Here is a 24,578-nt window from a genome sequence, read left to right as displayed (position 1 = left end):
TAACTTTCGATATGCTCCTTTTGTTATCTGAAAATCGATTCATACAAATTATTAATACATTTTTGTATATTTGAAGTACACAAATACAATGATATACACTGAACAAAAATATGAACGCAACATGTAAAGTGTTGGTCCCATGTTTCATGAGCTGTAAAAAAAAGATCCCAGAAAGGTTTTATACGCACATAAACCTTATTTATCTCAAATGTTGTGCACAAATTTCTTTACATCCCTGTTAGTGAGCATTTCTTCTTTGCCACGATAATCCATCAACCTGACGAGTGTGGCATATCAATAATATGATAATTGGGAACAATAAAAGCCCACTCTTAAACGTGCAGTTTCGTTACACAACACAATGCCACAAGTTTTGAGGGAGTGTGCAGTTGGGATGTTGACTGCAGGGATGTCCATCAGAGCTGTTGTCAGAGAATTTTATGTTAATTTCTCTACCATATGCCACCTCCAACATTGTTTTAGAGAATTTGCAAACCACATGTATGACCTGCAAAACACATGTATGAAGTCGTGTGGGCAGGTGGTTTGCTGATGTCAAAGGTTGTGAACAGAGTGCCCCATGGTGGCGGTGGGTTTATGTTGTGGGCAGGCATAAATTACGGACAATGAACACAATTGCATTTTATTGATGGCAATTAGAATGCACAAAAATACCGTAATGAGATCCTGAGGGCATTGTAAGACCCATTTTTTAAAGTTATCTTTGACCAACAGATGCATATCTGTATTCCCAGTCATGTGAAATTCATAGATTAGGGCCTAATTCATTAATTTAAATTGACTGATTTCCTCATATGAACATGTTCAGTATACATAACTAGTACTGTAAAAAGTAGTTATGTTATAAAATGTACTTTTTTATTTTTAGGATGAACATTTGAATAAATGTTTTACAATATACAAAACACACAATATACCAGACGATCACACCAGAGATATATATCAACAATCATGACAATACAAAGAAACGCTACAACTTTTATCAAAACAATAGAAGTATTTACATACTGTCAAGAGCTTAGATCATAATTAACAGAGTATACAAATGTATATTCGTACAGTGAGGAGTTAACAATACAATATTATCATGTTATACTCATATAAAAGACAATGTCCTCCCCTCTTCCTTACCAAGTAGGTCAATTATTTAGCATGAAGAACTGTTAAGATCTGTTAGAGCTTGGCATTTTCCATCCCTCTTTTCAACCGTGGAGGGCCAATCTTTGTTTATCACAGCCACTGATCGCTCTAGACTGGCAATATCTTGAAAATATGATAACTACAATTGTGGTGAGAGGAGTGTGAGAAAATTACTTTATTTATGTGTGTACCCTGTCTACCTTCCTAGTTTACCTCAAACTCTAGCCTGGCCTTAGAGCCATACGAAATATACTTGACATATTTCTGAGCACCTCCAAGACGTATGACACCTACTAAAGGTCTAGTTACTCGAGACAGAAACTAAAGTATTCTAAACCTAACCCAATTCACCCAACCTGCTACGTAAATTCACCTCACATTTGTTGTTTTAGTTCTCCTAACCTTTGTTTTTAGTTCCCCTAACCACCAACATAAATGATCCTCGTAATTCTTGTTTATTATTATTACCTGTTATTACCTGTCTCCTCCCCATCATCTACACTGATTGAAGTGGATTTAACATGTGACAAAAATAAGTGATTATAGCTTTCACTTGGATTCATCTATATTTATGACATGGAAAGAACAAGTGTCCTTATTGTTTTGTATACTCAGCGTATATGCCATTTAGCAGAAGCTTTTATTCAAAGCAACTTAGTCATGCATACAAACATTTTACCTATGGGTTGTCCCGGGAATTGAACTTATTATCCTGTTGTTGCAAGCACCATGCCCTACCAACTAAGCTACAGAGGACCACCTAACCTCTGTGCAGTAGATGCTGGACAAGCTAGGTTGTTTTGTAGCACAAACACACTTTTATAAATAAACTCAGCAAAAAAAGAAACATCCTCTCACTGTCAACTACGTTTATTTTCAGCAAACTTAACATGTGTAAATATTTGTATGAACATAACAAGATTCAACAACTGAGACATAACCTGAATAAGTTCCACAGACATGTGACTAACATAAATGGAATAGTGTGTCCCTGAACAAAGGGAGGGTCAAAATCAAAAGTAACCACCAGATGCATTAAGTACTGCAGTGCATCTCCTCCTCATGGACTTCACCAGATTTGCTGTGAGATGTTACCCCATTCTTCCACCAAGGCACCTGCAAGTTCCCAGACATTTCTGGGTGGAATGGCCCAAGCCCTCCCTCCAATCCAACAGGTCCCAGACATGCTCAATGGGATTGAGATCTGGGCTCTTCGCTGGCCATGGTAGAACACTGACATTCCTGTCTTGCAGGAAATCACGCACAGAACAATCAGTATGGTTGGTGGCATTGTCATGCTGGAGGGTCATGTCAGGATGAGCCTGCAGAAAAGGTACCACATGAGGGAGGAGGATGTCTTCCCTGTAACGCACAGTGTTGATTGCCTGCAATGACATCAAGCTTAGTCCGATGATGCTGTGACACTCGGCCCCAGACCATGATGGACCCTCAACCTTCAAATCGATTTCGCTCCAGAGTACAGGCCTCGGTGTAACACTCATTCCTTCGATGATAAACGCAAATACAACCATCCCCCCTGGTGAGACAAAACCCCAACTCACCAGTGAAGAGCACTTTTTGCCAGTCCTGTCTGGTCCAGCGATGGTGGGTTTGTGCCCATAGGCGACCTAGTTGCTGGTGATGTCTGGTGAGGACCTGCCTTACAACAGGCCTTCAAGCACTTAGTCCAGCCTCTCTCAGCCTATTGCAGACAGTCTGAGCACTGATGGAGAGATTGTGCGTTCCTGGTGTAACTCAGGCAGTTGTTGCCATCCTGTACCTGTCCCGCAGGTGTGATGTTCTGATGTACCGATCCTGTGCAGGTGTTGTTACATGTGGTCTGCCACTGCGAGGACGATCAGCTGTCCATCCTGTCTCCCTGTAGCGCTGTCTTAGGCGTCACACGGTACGGACATTGCAATTTATTGACCCTGGCCACATCTGCAGTCCTCATGCCTCCTTGCAGCATGCCTAAGACATGTTCACGCAGATGAGCAGGGACCCTGGGCATCTTTCTTTTGGTGTTTTTCAGAGTCAGTAGAAAGGCCTCTTTTAGTGTCCTACGTTTTCATAATTGTGACCTTAATTGCATACCGTCTGTAAGCTGTTAGTGTCTAAATGATCATTCCACCGGTGCATGTTCATTCATTTTTTATGATTCTTTGAACAAGCATGAGAAACAGTGTTTAAACCCTTGACAATCAAGATCTGTGAAGTTATTTAGATTTTTACTAATTATATTATCTTTGAAAGACAGGGTCCTGAAAAAGGGCCGTTTCTTATTTTGCGGAGTTTATCATACATTTGCATACATACATGTACAAACTTTATTACATTAATGCCAGGATGCAATCCGATCGCGTGTTGTAGCGTGCTTGACATTTAAAGGTAATTTCCGATTGAGCTGACATATGCAGTGTTTACCGTGAATTTCAAACTCTATGAATGTGGGAACGTGCATTGTCAACAACGCCTGGTCGGAATTGAACCCTGGCCTATAACACTATCACAATTCCAGTCACAAATTAACTCACTTCTGCATAGTGGGTGCTGGATAATCTAGGGTACATGTAATGTTTTTTCTCCACAAGATCTATTGGGACTTTCTATTGGAATATTTCTGCTTGCCTGGGTTACTGTCGTGCTGCATATTTTCCTCCTGTCCTGCCATCCTGAGTCTACAGGCCTGTAAAACAGTCCGTCACCTAGTGAACAGGACAGGGGCCTGTGGTCAGGGGCTGTGCATGTGAGTGAATAGTGAGGTTGGGGGGGGCAACCATAAAAACCCAGGCAGGAGGGCACAAGCACAAAGCTTTATTTCACACATACACACACAAAGCTCATGTGTGTGCAGACAGACAAGATAGATTTTGTGTGGCTGTCTGTGCCTCTCTGGGCTTCTGCATGAGTGCTGTTTTTGTCTTTGTGTGTGAACTGCACACGTGCGTGCGTGTATTTGTACAGTATGTACCCGCGTGTATACAGTGCATTCGGGAAAGTAATTCACACCACTTGACTTTCTCCACATTTTGTTACGTTACAGCCACCATACCCCATAATAACAAAGTGAAAACAGGTTGAGACATTTTTACAAATGTATTAAAAATAGAAAACAGAAATACCTTATTTACATAAGATTCAGACACTTTGATATGAGACTCGAAATTGAACTCTGGTGCATCTTGTTTGCGTCGATCATCCTTGAGATGTTTCTTCAACTTGATTGGAGTCCATTCAATTGATTGGACATGATTTGGAAAGGCACACACCTGTCTATATAAGGTCTCACAGTTGAGAGTGCATGTCAGAGCAAAAACCAAGCCATGAGTTCGAAGGAATTGTCTGTAGAGCTCTGGATTGTGTCGAGGCACAGATCTGGGGAAGGGTACGAAAAAATGTCTGCAGCATTGAAGGTCCCCAAGAACTCAGTGGCCTCCATCATTCTTAAATGAGTTTGGAACCACCAAGACTCTTCCTAGAGCTGGGCGCCCGGCTAAACTGCGAAATCGGGGGAGAAGGGCCTTGGTCAGGGAGGTGACCAAGAACCCGATAGTCACTCTGACAAAGCTCCAGAGTTCCTCTGTGGAGATGGGAGAAACTTCCAGAAGGACAACCATCTCTGCAGCACTCCACCAATCAGGCCTTTATGGTAGAGTGACCAGACGGAAGCCACTCCTCAGTAAAAGGCACATGACAGCCTGCTTGGAGTTTGCTAATGTCTAATATAATATCTAATTGAACTCTTTGACCTGAATGCCAAGCGTCATGTCTGGAGGAAACCTCGAACCATCCCTACGATGAAGCATGGTGGTGGCAGCATCATGCTGCGGGGATGTTTTTCAGCGGCAGGGACTGGAAGACTAGTCAGGATCGAGGGAAAGATGATCAAAACTAAGTACAGAGAGATCCTTGATGAAAACCTGCTCCAGAGCGCTCAGGACCTCAGATGGGGGAGAATGTTCACCTACAAAAGGACACCGATCCTAAGTACACAGCCAAGACAACGCAGGAGTGGTAAGTCTCTGAATGTCCTTGAGTGGCCGAGAGTCCTGGACTAGAACCCAACATAACATCTCGGGAGAGACCTGAAAATAGCTGTGCAGCAACGCTCCCCATCCAACCTAACATAGCTTGAGAGGATCTGCAGAGAAGAATGGGAGAAACTCCCCAAATACAGGTGTGCCAAGCTTGCAGCATCATACCCAAGAAGACTTGAGGCTGTAATCACTGCCAAAGTAAAGGGTCTGAATACTTATGTAATATATTTCTATTTCAGTCTATTCTTATTTTTTTTACATATAATTTATACAAATATGTTTTTGCTTTGTCATTATGGGGTAATGCATGTAGCTTGATGAGGGAATTGTATAATTCATTTTCAATTTTAGAATTAGGCTGTAACGTAACATAATGTGGAAAAGTTAAGAGGTCTGAATACTTTCCGAATGCATTGTATGAGAGTCAAGTGTTTGTCTCTGTACATTATAATGCATACAGTTGTGGTGTACATCTGCATTGGATATGTCAGTATGTGTATGTGAGTGTATGAATCAACATGAGGCCAGCCCAGGAAGTGACTCCACCCTGGAGCAATGTACAGAATTTGACGTAGCACCTCCTGTGGGCTGTGGGGAGAAGCCCATTTAGGCTACATGTGTACTGGCAGGAGAGCAGAGCTGGTGAGCTTCACAACAGCCCATAGCTTCTCCATCTTCTTCCTCTCAAAAGACTCCATTGTTCCCAGTGTGGAGAGAGAGAGAGAGCAGAGCTAAAGGGGGCTGAAGCTGGCGGACTGGGGCAGTGGGCGTTGGGACGCTGCCTAAAACCACATGGAGGAGAGAGCAAGACACAGGCCAGCTCTGTGTGCTTCACAGCTCACTGTTGGAGTGCTGCCCCAAGTTAGCAGTGTCGTATGAAAAACTCCACAACACATCATAAAAAATACACACCTAACTGTCAGAGAACCACCCTGGGTGTCGACAGCCAACCAACGGACTTAACGGTCTCAAGCAACCCATACAACCCCCCCGGGGACTGCATTTGACTGTTGTTTGTCTTGATTCACTGGAGCAGTGTTGTAATTTTGTGCATTACCTGACTGGACCAATCAGCTTTCGCCGCCGACTTCTGCAAGCTGGGTAGTGGTGTGTGCTACTTTTACACTAAAGTATATGGGAAACAGTTTGAGGTAAAAATTGCAGTGTCATGAGCTAATTCATTCCTTGCTGTTTCACCACTACTTATTTGGTGTTCGACATACTTGAATTGTTTTACTTGATAGAAAGTGTCATGGAAACAAATTTGATAAGCAACAGCTAAGAAACAAAGGAGCAACGAAGACAATACAACATTTCAATTATAACAACGCATACTTAAAAAAAAGAAGAAACTGTCGTAAGCCAGCCAGTGTATATTTTTGGAGTGTTTTCACTTTTTTATTGAAACAGTATGAACAAACACACTGCAATTAAATAAAAGGACTTGAAGAAATCAGACAGTAAAATTAAAGACCTAGAGTTGATAATATGGAGCAAAAGCGGAACATAAATGTCGTCGCAAACGATTGCAGTGTCTAAAGCGGATTCATTCAACAATTATCATCACTCATTCAGTGCACTTATTAACTGAGTTCTTAATGCAAGCGGAGCTAAGCTGAGACTGAATGATTTTTACACCCGTTAATGACTACTAACGGTTATGAAGAAAATCTGTGTGTATTTTTGCTTGGTATACTCTATCCCAACTAAAATAAGCAGAAGTACAGTGGATACATTATAAAAGACAATGCTAGCAGAATGGGGGCTAATAACCACTACCTGTACATGGAACACATTTTTTGGTGAAACACATTTTTTGGAACACATTTTTTGTCAAAACTGTCCTATTGGAATGGGTGGCAGTTAAAGTACAGTCAATTCACATTAATGTACTTCAATAGTAACATCTCCAAACTATCCATGGAATACCAGAGACAGTGGCACAAACCCTTCTGCTAAATTTCACAGATATGTACTAGGTTTTTATGTCAGTGTTAAAGCTGGCAGAATGTCACGTTGCACTTGCAAATGAGCCGTCTTTTCATTGGCCCCTCACTAACCTCCAGGACATGAGCACAATGTCGAAACAACTTCTGCATACAGTGCTTCATATAGTTGTTGGAACATTTCTGTAGTGAGGGACTCATTGGCTAGGTGTTAAGGTGACAAAATACTAATGTGGTTGGTTTTTCAGAGGGATTTTCAGTTAGGTCCATTGGCCACAATAGCCTTTGGCTGCTTTGCAATGTTCCATATACTGAATGCTATAGTGAGCAACTGCAACATATGATAAAGTAATAACTATAGTCCCTTTGCATGGTATATACACCCCGTGGAATTCGCAACATTCTCTCCCATCTCCTTTTTTCCATATTCCCATTTTTTCTTGTATAGGTCCTCTTCACCAACTCTAATGCACATCTGTGTTAATGTACACACCCTTGCATAAAGAGAGAGTGTTTTCTACCACAAGTGAGATAATCCCTTACTTATTTTTACAAATCCAAATGAAAGACCCTGAAATTCACTTTGACATCCTGTGGGCAACCTTTTTTTCAGTTTGGTTGTTGGTATGGGGGTTTGCTGTGTGGTTGTACAGGACCGTTGATGTCAATGGCTCCGTCTTGGGATTGGGGGAGAAGAGGAGAAGTGGGCAAACATCCTCCCCCACACACCTTCCCCTCCTTTTGTCAACAGTCCAAGATCCTGGTTAAGTTAGAGTGCTGGTAGAATGCTTGTTTAATGACAGGAAATTACATCAGAATTGCCAGAACTTTTTGGGGACTTCCTGTCTTGCAGCCTTTCTCCTCAGGGGCTGAGGGATGAAGCGAGAAGGAGAAAGAGAGTAAGACAAATAGGCCAACACACACAAACATCTGGTTATGCCTCATAAAAATGTCAGTTGATGATTGAAGATGGTTTGGAAAATAAAATATAAAAACCTACTTGATTTATGATTTTAAAGATAACACACATACAGAACATTACTTTTAGTAGATACTGTAGTTTTTAATGAAATGTCATCATTCATAAATATAAGGAGTCTCTATTGACCCCAAAATGAGGAAATAAAAACATGGATTCATGTAATTTAATTAATTCACACACCTCAATATACTGGGTGTTATCTTGGTTATGGGCACTGTACAGACATTTTGGGCCTGGGATAAGGATATAGCTTTGTATGGTTTTACATAAGGAGAAACAGACTTGAAATCATGGAATTTGTGAAAGTAAAATGTATTAAATTCCAAATCTAGCCAATTCATACAAAGCGTTTCAAAATGGACCAACGACAACAACAAATATCTTTGAATTAGTTATCGAGATAGAACACTCAAGAGGACAGCCTTGAACCATGGAGAGTCAGGGGGTTAAGATGGTTAACTGGGAAACAATCAAAGAGAAAATTATAGAAACCAAGATGCTCCTTTTTTTGGCAGCCCTTTTCTTAGCAGCAGCAGCAGCAGCAGCAGCAGCCGCCCTATGGCATAGAAAACGCTCCCTGTTAGCAGGCAAGCACATCCCCAGACATGACAGCATTCTCAGAGGAAGAGGTGTTGTAGAGAGTACAGCAGCTGTCTGTTGGAACATGCTTCTTGTTCCCATTTAAAAAGTTAATAAACACAACTTTCAAAGAAATTCAGACACTTCTATTTGAATGTATGATTCAAATATATTATGTTCAGAGGACCAGTTATGGTTGAAAAGTGATGCAGGTTGTGTCTTACCTATTAAAACACATTCTTTGTAACAACCCGTACACCAATTTCACCATTGTGGCTTAAAGGGATAGTTTGGCCCTTTATCTACATCCCCAGAGTCAGATGAACTCAGGATACCATTCTTATGTACTGTATCTGCATGCGTAAGTTGTGGAAATGTAAGAGTATTGTGCATGGTTTTATGGTAGCTTCATGCTTCTACAGCATTCTTAGTTCTCTAATGAGAACATGGCAAACAGGACATGCACACTGTGTATGCGTGCACGTGCATGCCTGCACTCAATCTAGTTCCATATGAGTATCCCTTGGAGGTACTTACGAGTATTTTCCCATTCTCCTCACCACGGCGATCACCACGGCGATGACAACGATCACTGCCACCAATGCACCAATACCAATACCAACCACTTGTCCAGAGCCCATACCCTCTGTGGAAGGAAAACAAAGGCTGAGTTACTCCACCAGAGTGATCTCAATAGGGACACAACAACACGTTTGGTGAAAGAACAGGAAGGAAACCGAGAGAAGGAAAAGATAGATGTAAAGACGGAAAGACAGAACAAAGACAAAATCCACTGAAAGGAAATAATTAAAATGAAGGGAGAATCGGGCAAAGCAATCTCATGGTGTCTTGTGCTCTACATATCATTGGCCTCTATTTGATAACGCTATATGGGAGCAGACAGACTGTAGCATTGGGAGGGTTTCCTCAGTTTCATGGTCTCTCTACATCTATCTAATTACAGATATCTCCTGTCCTGAGATCCTCAGTACTTACCCTCTGGTTCCTCCACCTCCACCGCCTCCTTAGCCTCTGCAGCTGTCGTGGCCTCGGCTTCGGGCACAGCCGGGGCCTCGGTGTGGATGGCAGGGGCGTTAGTTGTGGCCGCCTCCTGCTTGGCAGCTTCAGTGGCAGGGGCAGGGGCTTCGGTCTCCACAGGAGCGACCTCCGTGGCAGCAGCCTCAGTAGCGGCGGTTTCTTCTCCGGCAGGGGTGTCCGTTACGACATCCTCGGCGGCAGGAGTGTCCGTTACGACATCCTCGGCCGTAGCTTCGGGTTCAGCTGAAGGGGCATGGGTGACTACGGGATCTTCCTCTTTGAGGGCCTCCGTAGCCTCGGGAACAGCAGGGAAATCTGTCACCAGCTCTACTGGTGTCACCAGTGTGCCTGACGAGAAGCAAAGAGAGGTCAGAGACTGGTAGAGGCAAATAAACAATATTCACACACGCTGAAGAGAGAGACTACATTTGTTGATGACATACTGTACATGACCATTTATTTTTTTCTGTGATGTTAATATCCTAAACAACAGCTCATGGAGTCCTATTCACCATTTGGTCTCTCTGTCATTTCACAATCGTTTTGAAATGTAGTAGCTGGAAAGAGAGAATGATGGTTGGAAAGTACCTCATTGCAAGGGCATGGTGAAATAATTTGAGAGAAAAACTACGTGAATATTAACATTCTTCCTTGACATTATGTTCCCAGCCTAAGGCTTGACTCATCAGTAGCAGTGAGAACATGGCTGCCACATCCCATGACTGAACAAACATTGGTCCTCCCTCCTCCCCAGTCCCACCCACCACTCTCCATCCTGTCTTGGGCTGTGTTTGCGCACTCGCATGCCCCACCCTCTGCCTCATTTGCTGTAAAATGGAGTCTCCACCTTAACAGGCCCTAGATAGGGACGGCAGGAAGTCAGCAGATGAGGGCATACCATTAAAACACCAAGAGGAGTAAGAAACAATGGACAATTCAGTATAAAACAACACAACTACAGTAGATGCTTAACAGTTGTTGCGCATTGCTTGAGAAAACGGGATCCAAATGACTCATGTGTTGGAATTAGTTCTTTGTGATGTTACCATAGAGACCAAAGATCTGCACGATCTCAACTTAAATAAGAATCCTCTCATCTGGCCATTTTTGGATGGCAATAACAGTTGGAAAGGAAGCTCTTTGAGCTGAGCTCAGTGGAACGTCAACGCTTGTAGTGAAATGTACTATAATCTATCCTATAATTGTATGAACCCACTTGTAATAAGAATAGCCTCTTTGTTCAAAGGGTTGGACCGCAAAGTAGAAGCTGAGTGAGACCTTACTGTAGCGCTCTACAAATCAAGTCCTATCTGTGCCTGTTCCCTTCCAGACCACAACTTTGCTTGGACAGCGCAGCTTCGAAATTATTAAGTGGAAGTCCATTTTAGTGGAGGACTGAAATTATGGTAAACTTGCAACGTGTTCTGCTGCAGTCTCTCCTTTTCCCTGAGAGTACTCTTTGCCCTTTCAAATCTGCAATATGAAACTTCTCTGAGCTCAGATCTGTCTTAACTTAGAACCTGACATCATTTTCTTTGCCGTTTCACAGAGATTCTTCAAAACCCTTTACAATAGAGAATGCTTTACGAGGTTAAAAATAACTCCCTCTCTCATTGTCCCACAACTGCCCCATTATTCTTAGTCACATATTTGCTCAAATTCTCATTAGCAACAAGCAAGTTTAAATAGAACTTGCTTGCTTGTTATAATTAAATAAAATGCTTGTTCTCCAATGACTTTGCTGTTTGTTTGGAAAGTCTGATGATAAAGTGCCATTATGTCCGCTGCTCATAATAAGCTCTAAGTACTATTTCCTTCCAACTGTGCTGGCTAATACAGCTGTGCTAGTGAGTAAGAGAACAGGATTGTTGCCCTGTCTCCATCTCTCTCCCTCCCTCCTTACCACTATGCTTCTCGCTCCCGCTCTCTCTTCTCCCCATCTTCTCCCTGCCATGCCCCCACCCCATGAATTAAGTTGCTCCTGATAAAGATTTTGGGAATGCTGTAACATTAGCCCTGCAAGAGGAGAGCGGGGTGAGGTGGAGAGGGCGCAAGAGCAGTGATAAAGGGTTGATTGAAGCCGGAACGATATAGAGCCCAGCGGCAGCCACTTTCATTTATTCACTCTCTCACTCATCCTGCTCCATGAACAGGGGCCTAGTACCACAGACTGTCTCAGGTTTAATGTTCCATTATAGCCTGACCTCAGAGCAGATGTGGTTGTGACAGGGGAGGCTGGTGGGGGGAGCTATAGGAGGACAGGCTCATTGTAATGGCTGGAATGGAATTCATGGAACGCTGTCAAACACATGAACATAAAATGTCTGACGCTGTTCCACCTAGTCTATTCCAGCCATTACAATGAGCCCGTCCTCCTATAGCTCCTCCCACCAGCCTCAACTGGTGTGTGAGTGTGTGTATGCTTGAGTTTCAGTGTGTGTGTGTATCATCAGCTCCCTAAATCACCGCTGAGCAGTAAAAGTCTGTCTCGATGACCCTGCTTTAAAATTTCTCTCAAACAAGATCCTTGGGGAGGAGGGGGGACCATAAAAGGCAGGCAAACAGGCAAAGGGGCGAGAGTGAAAAGTGAGAGAGTGACAGAATACAGCAAAGGGCCGGGAGAAGCGGTGGAGCCGTATTGGGTCGGGATCCTGCCTGTCGGACAGTAATGGCATCGTGAGGGAGAACAACAGAGAGGGGGAGAGAGAAAAATATACATTGTGAGAGAGGGAGAGATAGCAGGACAGATCCATCACCATCAGCTGCCACTGAGGGTCCCCCGTGTGTGTGTGTGTGTGTGTGTGTGTGTGTGTGTGTGTGTGTGTGTGTGTGTGTGTGTGTGTGTGTGTGTGTGTGTGTGTGTGTGTGTGTGTGTGTGTGTGTGTGTGTGTGTGTGTGTGTGTGTGTGTGTTTAGGGGGGAGAGAGGCCTGTGCTAAGCTGTCTGTAGACAGGTAGGGCCCATCTGCAGATGTATGAGGGAGTGTCTCTGCTGTGGTCCCGGCGCCAAAGAATGTTGTTCCTTAGCTGGGGAGGTATCCTCCCATCCCATCTCATCACGGTATGGCCTAAGCAGAAGCGCTGGCCTCCCATGCTAACCGTATGAGTTGCACTTTGAGTTGAGCAGGAGAGGTCTGATAGCCAGAGTGGAATATTCCCACGGGCTCTTATCTTAGACGCAATAGTGTCCACATACAGGCCATGTTTTTTTTCCTCGAGTAGAGATATCCCACTGGGCAAAAACTAGTTGAATCAACGTTGTTTCCACATAATTTAAAACATAAAAAATCAAGGTGATGACGCTGAATCGTGGAAAACGTATTGGATTTGCAAAAAGTCATCAACATAAGGAGATTTAGTATGTTTTTCAGCCAATTTTTAATCTCAATCCAATGACATGGTGACATTTTTTGTTGATTTCACGTTGAATTCGTGTTAGTTGACAACTCAACCTAATGTACATTTTTAAAAATAGACTAGTCCTCTTGTGGACAACATAGCTGAGGCCGCCGATGGCACACGACTTCTATCAAGCTGTATATCCTGTGAACTTAAAAAATATATAGGCTAAATATCACCAATATATCTCAAGCTGACTTCTGCAAAATATTGAGTCACCAAAACAAATATAGCGATAAATCCAGTGAAACTCATGAATCTATTATTAAGGTAACTTTAACAGCACATTAAGTTAACAACACCCCCCCAATTCTCCCTCCTCTTGGCAGCAGCTAATAGGGATTCTTTATTTATTTATTTATTTAACCAGGTAGGCCAGTTGAGAACAAATTCTAATTTTCAACTGCGACCTGGCCAAGATAAAGCAAAGCAGTGCGACACAAACAACACAGAGTCACACATGGAATAAACAAACGTAAAGTCAATAACACAATAAAAAAGTCTATATATAGTGTGTGCAAATGAAGTACGATTAGGGAGGTAAGGCAATACATAGGCCATAGTGGAGAAATAATTACAATTAAGCAATTAAACACTGGAGTGATAGATGTGCAGAAGTTGAATGTGCAAGTAGTGATACTGGGGTGCAAAGGAGCAAAAAAGATAAGACAGGGCTTTACCTAGCTAAGACTTATAGATGACCTGGAGCTAGTGGGTTTGGCGACGAATATGAAGCGAGGGCCAGCCAACGAGAGCATACAGGTCGCAGTGGTGGGTGGTAAATGCGCTTTGGTGACAAAACGGATGGCACTGTGATAGACGGCCTCCAATTTGCTGAGTAGAGTGTTGGAGGCTATTTTATAAATGACATCACCGAAGTCAAGGATCGGCAGATAGTCAGTTTTACGAGGGTATATTTGTCAGCATTAGTTAAGGATGCTTTGTTGCGAAATAGGAAGCCGATTCTAGATTTAATTTTGGATTGGAGATGCTTAATGTGAGTCTAGAAGGAGAGTTTACAATCTAACCAGACACCTAGGTATTTGTAGTTGTCCACATATTCTAAGTCAGAACCGTCCAGAGTAGTGATGCTAGACGGGCGGGCGAGTAGGAATCGGTTGAAGAGCATGCATTTAGTTTTACTTGCATTTAATTAAGAGCAGTTGGAGAGTTGTATGGCATTGAAGCTGGTCTGGAGGTTTGTTAACACAGTGTCCAGAAGTATACAGAATGGTGTCGTCTGTGTAGAGGTGGATCAGAGAATCACCAGCAGCAAGAGCGACATCATTGATGTATACAGAGAAAAGAGTCGGCCCGAGAATTGAACCCTGTGGCACCCCCATAGAGACAGCCAGAGGTCCAGACAACAGGCCCTCCGATTTGACACACTGAACTCTGTCTGAGAAGTAGTTGGTGAACCAGGTGAGGCAGTCATTTGAGAACCCAAGGCTGTTGAATCTGCCGATAAGATTGTGGTGATGGACAGAGTCGAAAGCCTTGGCCAGGTCGATGAATACGGCTGCACATTGTCTTTTATCGATAGCGGTTATGATATAGTTTAGGACCTTGAGCGTTGCTGCGGTGCACCCGTGACCAGCTCGGAATAAAATTTGATTTGATTTGATTTGGACAGTGTTTCCTAGCCTCAGCGCACTGGACAGCTGGGAGGATGTGCTCTTATTCTCCATGGACTTTACAGTGTGCCAGAACTTTGGGGAGTTTGTGCTACAGGATGCACATTTCTGATTGAAAAAGCTTGTCTTTGCTTTCCTAACTGCCTGTGTATATTGGTTCCTAACTTCCCTGAAAAGTTGCATATAATAAATACAGCAATATGAATTGAGATGGCTTAAAAGGAGCCACAATAAATATCTCAAGTTAAAGTCCAGAAAGCCATCAAATGATACCATCAGTTCACTGTTTTATAAGTTTCTATGCAGTCATGTGTTTTTTTCTTTCTTCTCTTCACTGTGTCTGGGCCTGTGGTGTAGGTGTAAGAGGAGTGAGACATTCATGTTCATGCTAACAGTGAAGATACACCAGCCCTTGGTTTGGCTATGTTGTGGAGGTGCCCCCTTGGCCTTATGGCTGGACTGAATTACCCTCTTGTCAGTGCCTGCCACACCAAACTACACCTCTGTCTGGGATACTGCGTTCACAAGCTAAAATAGCCCCCACCTTGGCTGACTCAAACTCAGACAGATCTGTATTTTCTTTCCACACAGATTTGGCATAAAACAGGCAAGCCTACATCTTCAAACTTGAAACTTTTGATAGCTTAAAAAAAAGGCATGCTGGTGACGTAAGAGATGCTTTCCGGAGTTGATTTTACAGTGCACGTCTCATACAGTGCATTCGGAAAGTATTCAGACCACTTGACTTTTTCCACATTTTGTTACATTACAGCCTTATTCTAAAACGTATTAAATTGTTGTTTTTTCCCTCATAAATCTACAAAAAATGCCCCCATAATGACAAAGTAAAAACAAGTTAAGACATTTTTTGCACATTTATTACAAATAAAAAACTGAAATATCACATTTACATAAGTATTCAGACCCTTTACTCAGTACTTTGTTGAAGTACCTTTGGCCGCGATTACATCCTCGGGTCTACTTGGGTATGACACATGATGGCGCCGACAGAGATGGTCACCTCGCTTCAGGTCCTTAGAAACCTCTGCAGTAATTTTTTTTTTTTATGTATCATTTCTTACATTGTTAGCCCAGAAAATCCCAAGTGTTATTACATACAGCCGGGAAGAACTATTGGATATAAAAGCGACGTCAACTTACAACATTACGACCAGGAATACGACTTTCCTGAAGCAGATCCTTTGTTCGGACCTCCACCCCAAAACAACGCGGTCGTTGCAGGGGAGGCCGACAGAGCGGCCTACTGGTCAGACTTAGAAGGCGAGCACCCCATCCACTGCTTCTGAGAATATTACTCGCCAATGTCTAATCTCTAGACAACAAGGTGAACGAAATTAGGTTACGAGTTGCCTTCCAGAGAGACATCAGCGATTATAACATTCTCTGTTTCATGGAAACATGGCTCACTCGGGTTATGTTGTCAGACTCGGTACAGCCACCCGGTTTCTTCGCACATCGCGGTGACAGAAACAAACATCTCTCTGGTAAGAAGATGGGCGGGGGTGTGTGCCTTATGATTAACGATTCATGGTGTAATCATAACAACATACAGGAACTCAAGTCCTTTTGTTCACCTGACCTAGAATTCCTTACAATCAAATGCCGACCGCATTATCTACCAAGAGAATTCTGTTCGATTATAGTCACAGCCGTGTATATCCCCTCCAAGCAGAAACCACGATGGCCCTGAAAGGACTTCTATGTAAACTGGAAACCATATATCCTGAGGCTGTATTTATTGTTGCTGGGGATTTTAACCAAGTTAATCTGAGTACAAGGCTTCCAAAATTCTATCAGCATATTGAATGCGCGACACAAGCTGGTAGCATTCTGGACCATTGCTACTCTAAAGCCCTCACCTACCTTCCCTTCGGCAAATCTGACCATGACTCCATTTTGTTGCTCCCAGCCTAGAGACAGAAACTAAAACAGGAAACGCCTGTGCTCAGATCTATCCAATGCTGGTCTGATCAATCGGATTCCACGCTTCAAGATTGCTTCGATCACGTGGACTGGGATATGTTCCGGGTAGCCGCAGACAATAACATTGATGTATATGATGACTCAGTGAGCCAATTTATTAGCAAGTGCACCGGTGATGGTGTACCCACTGTGACTATTAAAACCTTCCCTGACCAGAAATGGTGGATTGATGGCAGCATTTGCGAAAAACTGAAAGCGCGAACCACCGCTTTTAATCAGGGCAAGTCGACTGGAAACATGACTGAATACAAACAGTGTAGCTATTCCCTCCGCAAGGCAATCAAACAAGCAAAGTGTCAGTATAGAGACAATTTAGGGTCACAATTCAACAGCTCAAACCTTAGCATGTAGCAGGGTTACAGTCAATCACGGATTACAAAAAGAAAACCAGCCCCGTCCAGGACATTGACGTCATGCTCCCAGACAAATTAAACAACTTCTTTGCTCGCTTTGAGGACAATACCATGCCACTGACAAGGCCCGTTACCAAAGCCTGTGGGCTCTCCTTCTCCGTGACCAATGTGAGAAAAATATTTAAACGTGTTAACCCTCGCAGGGCTGCCGGGCCAGACAGCATCCCTAGCCGTGTCCACAGAGGATGCGCAGACCAGCTGGCTGGTATATGTACATATTCTTATTCATCCCTTTACATTTGTGTGTATAAGCTAGTCCTTGTGAATTTGTTAGATTACTTGTTAGATATTACTGCACTGTCAGAACTAGAAGCACAAGCATTTCGCTACACTTGCATTAACATCTACTAACCATGTGTATGTGACCAATAAAATTTGATTTGATTTTACAAGTTTGACACAACTGTTTCTCCCATTCTTCTCTGCAGATCATCTCAAGCGCTGTCAGGTTGGATAGGGAGCGTCACTGCACAGCTACTTTCAGGTCTCTCCAGAGATGTTTGATTGGGTTCAAGTCCGGGCTCTGGCTGGGCCACTCATGGACATTCAAAGACTTGGCCCGAAGCCACTCCTGCACGGTCTTGGCTGTGTGTTTAGGGTTGTTGTCCTTTTGGAAGGTGAACCTTGGCCCCAGTCTGAGGTCCTGAGTGTTCTGGAGCAGTATTTCATCAAGGATCTCTCCGTACTTTGCTCTTTCCCTCGATCCTGACTAGTCTCCCAGTCCCTGTCGCTGAAAAACATCCCCACAGCATGAAGCTGCCACCACCATGCTTCTCTGTAGGTATGGTTCCAGGTTTCCTCCAGATGTGACGCTTGGCATTCAGGCCAAGGAGTTCAATCTTGGTTTCATCAGACCAGAGAATCTTCTTTCTCATAGTCAGTTCAATAGGTGCCTCTTGGCAAACTCCAAGTGGGCCGTCATGTGCCTTTTAATGAGGAGTGGCTTCCGTCTGGCCATTCTACCAGAAAGGCAGTGGTGGAAAAAGAACCCAATTGCCGTACTTGAGTAAAAGTATAGATACCTTACTAGAAAATTACTCAAGTAAAAGTAAAAGTCACCCAGTAAAATACTTTTTGAGTAAAAGTCTAAAAGTATTCGGTTCTAAATATACTTAAGTATCAAAAGTAAAAGTATAAATAATTTCAAATTCCTTATATTAAGCCAAGCAGACGGAACCATTTTCTTGTTTTTAAAATGTATTGATAGCCAGGGGCACACTCCAACACTCAGACATAATTTATGCATTTGTTTTTAGTGAGTCCGCCAGATCAGAGGCAATAGAGATGACCAAGTATTCTCTTGGGTGTCAAAGAAAAAGTAGTGAGTAAAAGGTACATTATTTCTTTAAGAATGTAGTGAAGAAATAGTAAAAGTTGTCCAAAAAAGTTTTTCTACTTAAGTACTTTACACCACTGCATAAAGGACTGATTGTTGGAGTGCACCAGAGATGGTTGTCCTTCTAGAATGTTCTCCCATTTCCACAGAGGAACTCTGGAGCTCTGTCAGAGTGACCATCGGCTTCTTGGTCACCTCCCTGACCAGGGCCCTTCTTCTCCGATTGCTCAATTTGGCAAGGTGGCCAGCTCTAGGAAGAGTCAATGCTGCAGAAATGTTATGGTAGGCTTCCCCAGATCTGTGCCTCGACACAATCCTGTCTCGGAGCTCTACACACTATTCAATCGACCACATGGCTTAGTTTTTACTCTGACATGCACTGTCAACTGTGGGACCTTATATAGAAAGGCGTGTGCCTTTCGAAATCATGTCAAATCAATTGAATTGACCACAGGTGGACTCCAATCAAGTTGTAGAAACATCTCAAGGATGATCAATGGAGTCTCATAGCAAAGGGTCTGAATACGTACGTAAATAAGGTATTTATGGTTTTCATTTTTTAATATATGTGCAAAAATGTCTAAAAACCTGTTTTCGCTTTGTCATGGTGGGGTATTGAGTGTAGATTGATGAAGATAAAAATCGAGTTTAGAATAAGGCTGTAACGTTACAAAACAGTCAAACAGTCAAGGGGTCTGAATACTTTCCGAATGCTCTGTATGTGGTGTGTGAGGGCACACTTGAATCACTTTACAAACAGGCATGGACAGATGGCACTGACCTGGGTCTGTAGCCAGATGTGCTGGAGTGAGTCTTTTAAAGGAGAGCGGCTCAGACAAAGCTCATTTTGAGCCAGGAGGGGCTTGGGAGAGGAATGCATAGGGAGTCAACTGGGTAAAAATAATTAACAGGCTCTTTTCGGAGCATGTGCAGGTTTTTCTACTTATTTGATTCATGTTATTTTTATTGTCAGGGCGTGGAGCAGAGAGGAGCAGCTTTAAGAGTTGACGCTCTTCGGGCCTTCGTGAAAAGGGCTGCGTCTGGTCGGTAAAGGTTGCCGTTTAAAAATAAACCCCCCTCAACTGTGCCCTGGCCCGGCCCTAGACTCATCAACCGGGAGTAGGGGGAATAGTAGGAGAGGAGGGGGCGGCCGGAGTGGGGGTTGAGGGGGGCTGGTAAAGCTTGATACCCTGCCAAAGATGGGTAAATGTGGAGGGGGCGGTGGGCCATGTCAGTCTAACAACATGCGGTAGAGGTGGGGCAGCAGGCAGCAGCCCTCACTGTTAAGCCCTCACGTAGCCGGGTGTTCTCTCTCCCGGTCACATCCATATGACAGTCTTAAATATAGAGTTACTTTCTATTAATACCCACACACAAACTAGTCCTTCTGTACTCTGTCTCTGCTCACTTTTCTCCCTCCCCATGGGGAAAGGATTTCCTACCTAGGACTTGCAAGGGAGAGTGGGAGAGGGACAGAGAAAGATAGGGAGGGTAAAGCTTTCGGATAAAAGTGTACAGTGTGTATATTTGGTCAGACCCGAGCACTGTTTGGTAGCCTTCCAAAGGATATTCCTTTTTCTCCCTGCCGGCGGCCAAGAAATCATGAGCATGAGGCACAAGACCTCGCACCATTACATCACATTCCCCCTTGTGTCTCTGAATCCAACTTTCCTCCTCACCGAGGCTTGGGGAAGGAGTGTGGGGGGAGGGAGAGAGAGGGAACTGTTAGAATCGACACAGACTATCCACCCATTCGCCCCTCTTTATTACATTAACACCCTCGGCCAAGGCTCTTCTTTTTCCATTCAGGATGATCCAAAGCAATTCACTGCTAAATGAAACGCACAACTTATATTTAGAGGAGAATTACAAGAGGCCAATACCACAGCTGTACACATTACAAATGAAAAAATAACTACTGTGAAAAACAATATCAACATCAATCAAACCAAAAAAGGTGTTTTCACTTTACCTTGAGAGGGAAACTTTAGAACTAAGGACAAAGAACTAAGAGCAGCCTCAAGATTCAAATTCACGACGCGGCAGGATACAAGACAAACAGACAAAGGGTGTGTGAGTATGATAAGAGATGTGTGGTGTGGGAGTGTGAAAATCAGGCAGAGTGGCCAGACAGAAAAGACAGTGTGCCATGAGGGCTCGAGCCCTGGTTGTTGACTTACTTGCGTGTGCGACGGCACAGAGGTGGCCGACCAGGGCCAGCAGAAGCAGCAGCTGAACTTTGATCATGATGTCAAGTAGTCTTCTCCTCTGGTTAATGCTGTACAGAGACCCCCAGGGCAAAGAGCAACACTAGACCCTTTCACACACAGCAGCACATGCACTGGCGTCTCCAGGGAGATAGCAAAAAAATAAATGTCTTGAGGAAAAAGTTTCCAAAAATGTCCCAGGGAACTTGTTGTAGATAGAGACACGGACGGTCAGCAGCAGTAACAGCAGACGGCACGGCTTTGGAGGCTGAGGGAGAAAGGCGTGGAACGCTTGATGGATGTCGACAGGGCAGGAGAGAGAGAGCGAGAGAGCGAGAGAGAGAGAAAGGATCTGACCGGCTACTTGGTAGAATGGAGAGAGACAGGCACAGGGCAAGGGAAAGAGAGAGTGTGAGTGTGTCGGGAGTGGAGGACGTGTGCTGGTACTTTCGGGGGGTGTGATGGTGAGCGGGGGGCTGGGCAGTGTAAGGTGGTCTCTGCCCCGGTGCTGCCTCCCTACTTGAACAGTCCAGTCAGCTGCTGACTGCCCTGCAATACCAGAAGCACACACAGAAATATATAAATAAATACACCAATATATTTATACACACAAGGTAGACACCACAAAAAGGTACACAATTAGTTGCATGCAAATATACCCTCAAAAACAAACACTTTCTGTGGACATTTTGTGTGGACACTTTCCACACAAAATAAATAGAAATGCAGCACAACAGAAAAACAATTCCATTCCTCAGCTACTAGGTCTAGGCATAACGCCATTTGAGAAATGTTTTGACTAAACTTTTACAAATTAATAAAAGAAGTACCTTGAGTCAATAAGTGTTCAACCCATTTGTTATGGCAAGCCTAAATAAGTTTGGGAATAAAGTTGCATTGCCTCTGTGTGCAATAATAGTGTGATTTTTGAATGACTACCTAATCTCTGCACCCCACACACAGATAATTGTACGGTCCCTCAGTCGAGCAGTGAATTTCAAACACAGATTCAACCACAAAGAGCAGGGAGCTTTTCCAATGCCTCGCAAAGAGGGCACCTATTGGTAGATGGGTCAAAATTGAATAGAAATTGAATATCCCATGGTGAAGTCATTCATTACTTTGCATGGTGTATCAATACACCCAGTCACTACAGAGATACAGGCATCCTTCCTAACTCAGTTGCCGGAGAGGAAGGAAACCGATTTAACCATGGTGACTTTAAAACAGTTACAGAGTTTAATGTCTGTGATGGGAGAAAACTGAGGATGGATCAATAACATTGTAGTTACTCCACAATACTAACCTAATTGACAGTGAACGGAAAGAAGCCTGTGCAGAATACAAATATTCCAAAGCATGCTTCCTATTTGCAGAAAGGCATGAAAGTAAAACTGCCTCCCTACACGTTCATAGTAAACTGATGTAGTAAATTGTTTGAACAAATACAATGCTATTTTTCAAATTCAAATTATTATTATATTATTATTATAACAAGTTAACTACGGACTTTCAGCGTGCATATAGAGAAGGGCACTCAACATATACTGCACTGACTCAGATGACTGATTATTGGTTAAAAGACATGGATAAGATGATAGTTGGAGCTGCATTTTTAGATTTCAGTGCAGCCTTTGATGTTGATGATCAGAATTTGTTGTTGAAAAAAACCTCACTTTTTTTATGGCTTTAGATCACCTGCAATCACATGGTTGGAGAGTTACTTGTCCAATAGAACTCAGAGAGTATTCTTCAATGGAATCTTCTCTAACATCGGTATCCCTCAAGGCAGTTGCCTTGGGCCAATACTCTTCCTCTAATTTTACTAATGATTTGCCACTTGTCTTACAAGAAGCTAAATTGACTATGTATGATAATGATTGTACACTCTACACATCAGCACCTACAGCAGTGAGCTCACTGAAACTCGTAGCAAGGAGTTACTTACTTTTTGAATGGGTAATTAAGAATAAACTGGTCTTAAATACATCTAAAACCAATAGCTGTCACACCCTGATCTGTTTCACCTGTGCTTGTCTCCACCCCCTCCAGGTGTCGCCCATCTTCCCCATTATCCCCTGTGTTTTTTTAAACCTGTATTCTCTGTTTGCCAGTTTGTTTTGTTTTGTGAAACCTACCAGCGTTTGTTCCCCTGCTCCTGTCTCTCCTTGATCCTGTTTTCTAGTCCTTCCTGGTTTAGACCGTTCTGCCTGCCCTGACCCTGACTGCCGTTCTATACCTTGCCCCACCTCACTGGACAATTGACCCCTGCCTGCCCTAATCCTAAGACTGCCTGCCGTTCTGGACCTTTTGCACCCTCTCTGGATTACTAACCTCTACCTGCCTTTGACCTGTCGTTTGCCTGTCCCTGTACTAGAAACGTTTGTTTATTCGACATGGTCTGCATCTGGGTCATACCTGAAACCTGATAGTACGAACTGGCCTTAAACTGATCCAGCAGACATGGACCAGTGCCGCCACGCCCTCATTGGAAGGCCCAAGGAGTTGCTTCGTGGGCTCATGGAAGGGTTCCAGAACTTGGCCGAACACCATCACTGAGCATTTAACACATTGCTGGAGCAATTCTGTGGGGTATCCGTTAGGCAGCCTACCACCATGGTGGTAGGTGTACATCATAACGCTGATAGTGTACATCATAACGCTGATGTCGGGCAGTGCACTCGCCTGGGCCACAACAATCCGCCATCTGCTTCACGCTGGAGGAGTTCGCGGGGGAGGTTCGGAAGGTGTTTGATTCTCCGTTGTCCAGGAGAGAGGCTGCTCGCAATCTGCTCCTGCTACGTCAAGACTCTGGTAATGTGGTAGACTACGCGGTGGATTCCCCCACGTTGGCAACTGAGAGTTCATTGAACCTGGAAGTGCTGTTCGACATGTTCCTACATGGAGTATCAGAGGAAGTAAAGGACGAGCTCGCAGCCCGGAAACTACTAACGGATCTTGACTCACTCATCGCTTTGACCATTCAGATCGAAGGAAGGAGAGGAGATTCCACCTCGCCTCCGAGGTATCCCGGAAGTCCCCAATGGCTCCGTTGCCGAGAGAACCCGAGGTTACCGGAGTTTCCCTGAGAGCCTCCGAAGACTGCCGATTCACCTATTCCCAAGCAACGAGGCAGAGCTAGGCTGTCTCCAGCTGAACGGCTATACAGGCATTCTTACTAAGAGCTGCCTGTAGTGCGGGACAACTGGCAATTTCTTCTCCACCTGTCCACTAAAAGACCAGGCTCACCGGTAGGAGTGAGTACTTTGGTGGGCCATACGGATAACCTTTCCTCTCCCATTACTCGCATCCCTTTTCATGCCATGTTGCTGTGGGAGAACCAGTCAAAATCTCTCCGGGTACTCATTGATTCTGGGGCCGATGAGAGCTTCATGGATGTTACTCTGGCTTCTGAGCTGGATATCCCCACTCAGTCCCTCTCCATTCCCATGGTCGTTAGAGCACTGGACGGTCACTCTTTAGGAAGGGACACCCACAATACCAGCCCTATCAACCTACGTGTGTCAAGGAAACACAGCGAGACGATCCAGTTCCTGCTCATTAAGTCTCCTCAGGTTCCCATGGTTTTGCTATTAGCCAGGAAAATCCCCTCATTGACTGTTCTGCCGGTGCAAATCATGGGCTGGAGCTTGTTCCACCCAATGCCTGAAGTCAGCGCAGCCTGCTCTGGGGCGTCTTCCTGGGTGCTCGGAAGTTGCCCCGGACCTCTCCGCCATTCCTGCGGAGTACCAGGACCTCCGGGAGGTGTTCATTATGGCCCGGGCCACTTTTTGCTGCCGCCGCCCCGACCATATGACTGCGGGATTGACCTCCCTGGCACCAC

General features: G+C 43.9%; 1 protein-coding gene across 1 annotated transcript; it reads right to left on the bottom strand.

Moving 5' to 3' along the window:
* Positions 1-6,565: 6,565 nt before the first annotated feature.
* Positions 6,566-21,176, bottom strand: LOC118361080 (serine-aspartate repeat-containing protein I-like). The gene is made up of 4 exons (XM_035740829.2): positions 20,708-21,176; positions 9,702-10,091; positions 9,243-9,351; positions 6,566-8,013 (listed from the first exon to the last, which is right to left on the bottom strand). The coding sequence occupies exons 1-4, from the start codon at positions 20,772-20,774 to the stop codon at positions 8,007-8,009; spliced, it is 573 nt and encodes a 190-aa protein (XP_035596722.1). The 5' UTR covers positions 20,775-21,176; the 3' UTR covers positions 6,566-8,006.
* Between the last annotated feature and the right edge of the window lie 3,402 nt (positions 21,177-24,578).

Source organism: Oncorhynchus keta, chromosome 28 (genome assembly GCF_023373465.1).
Source record: "Oncorhynchus keta strain PuntledgeMale-10-30-2019 chromosome 28, Oket_V2, whole genome shotgun sequence".
Lineage (NCBI taxonomy): Eukaryota > Metazoa > Chordata > Actinopteri > Salmoniformes > Salmonidae > Oncorhynchus > Oncorhynchus keta.
This window is presented reverse-complemented; position numbering and strand designations above follow the sequence as displayed.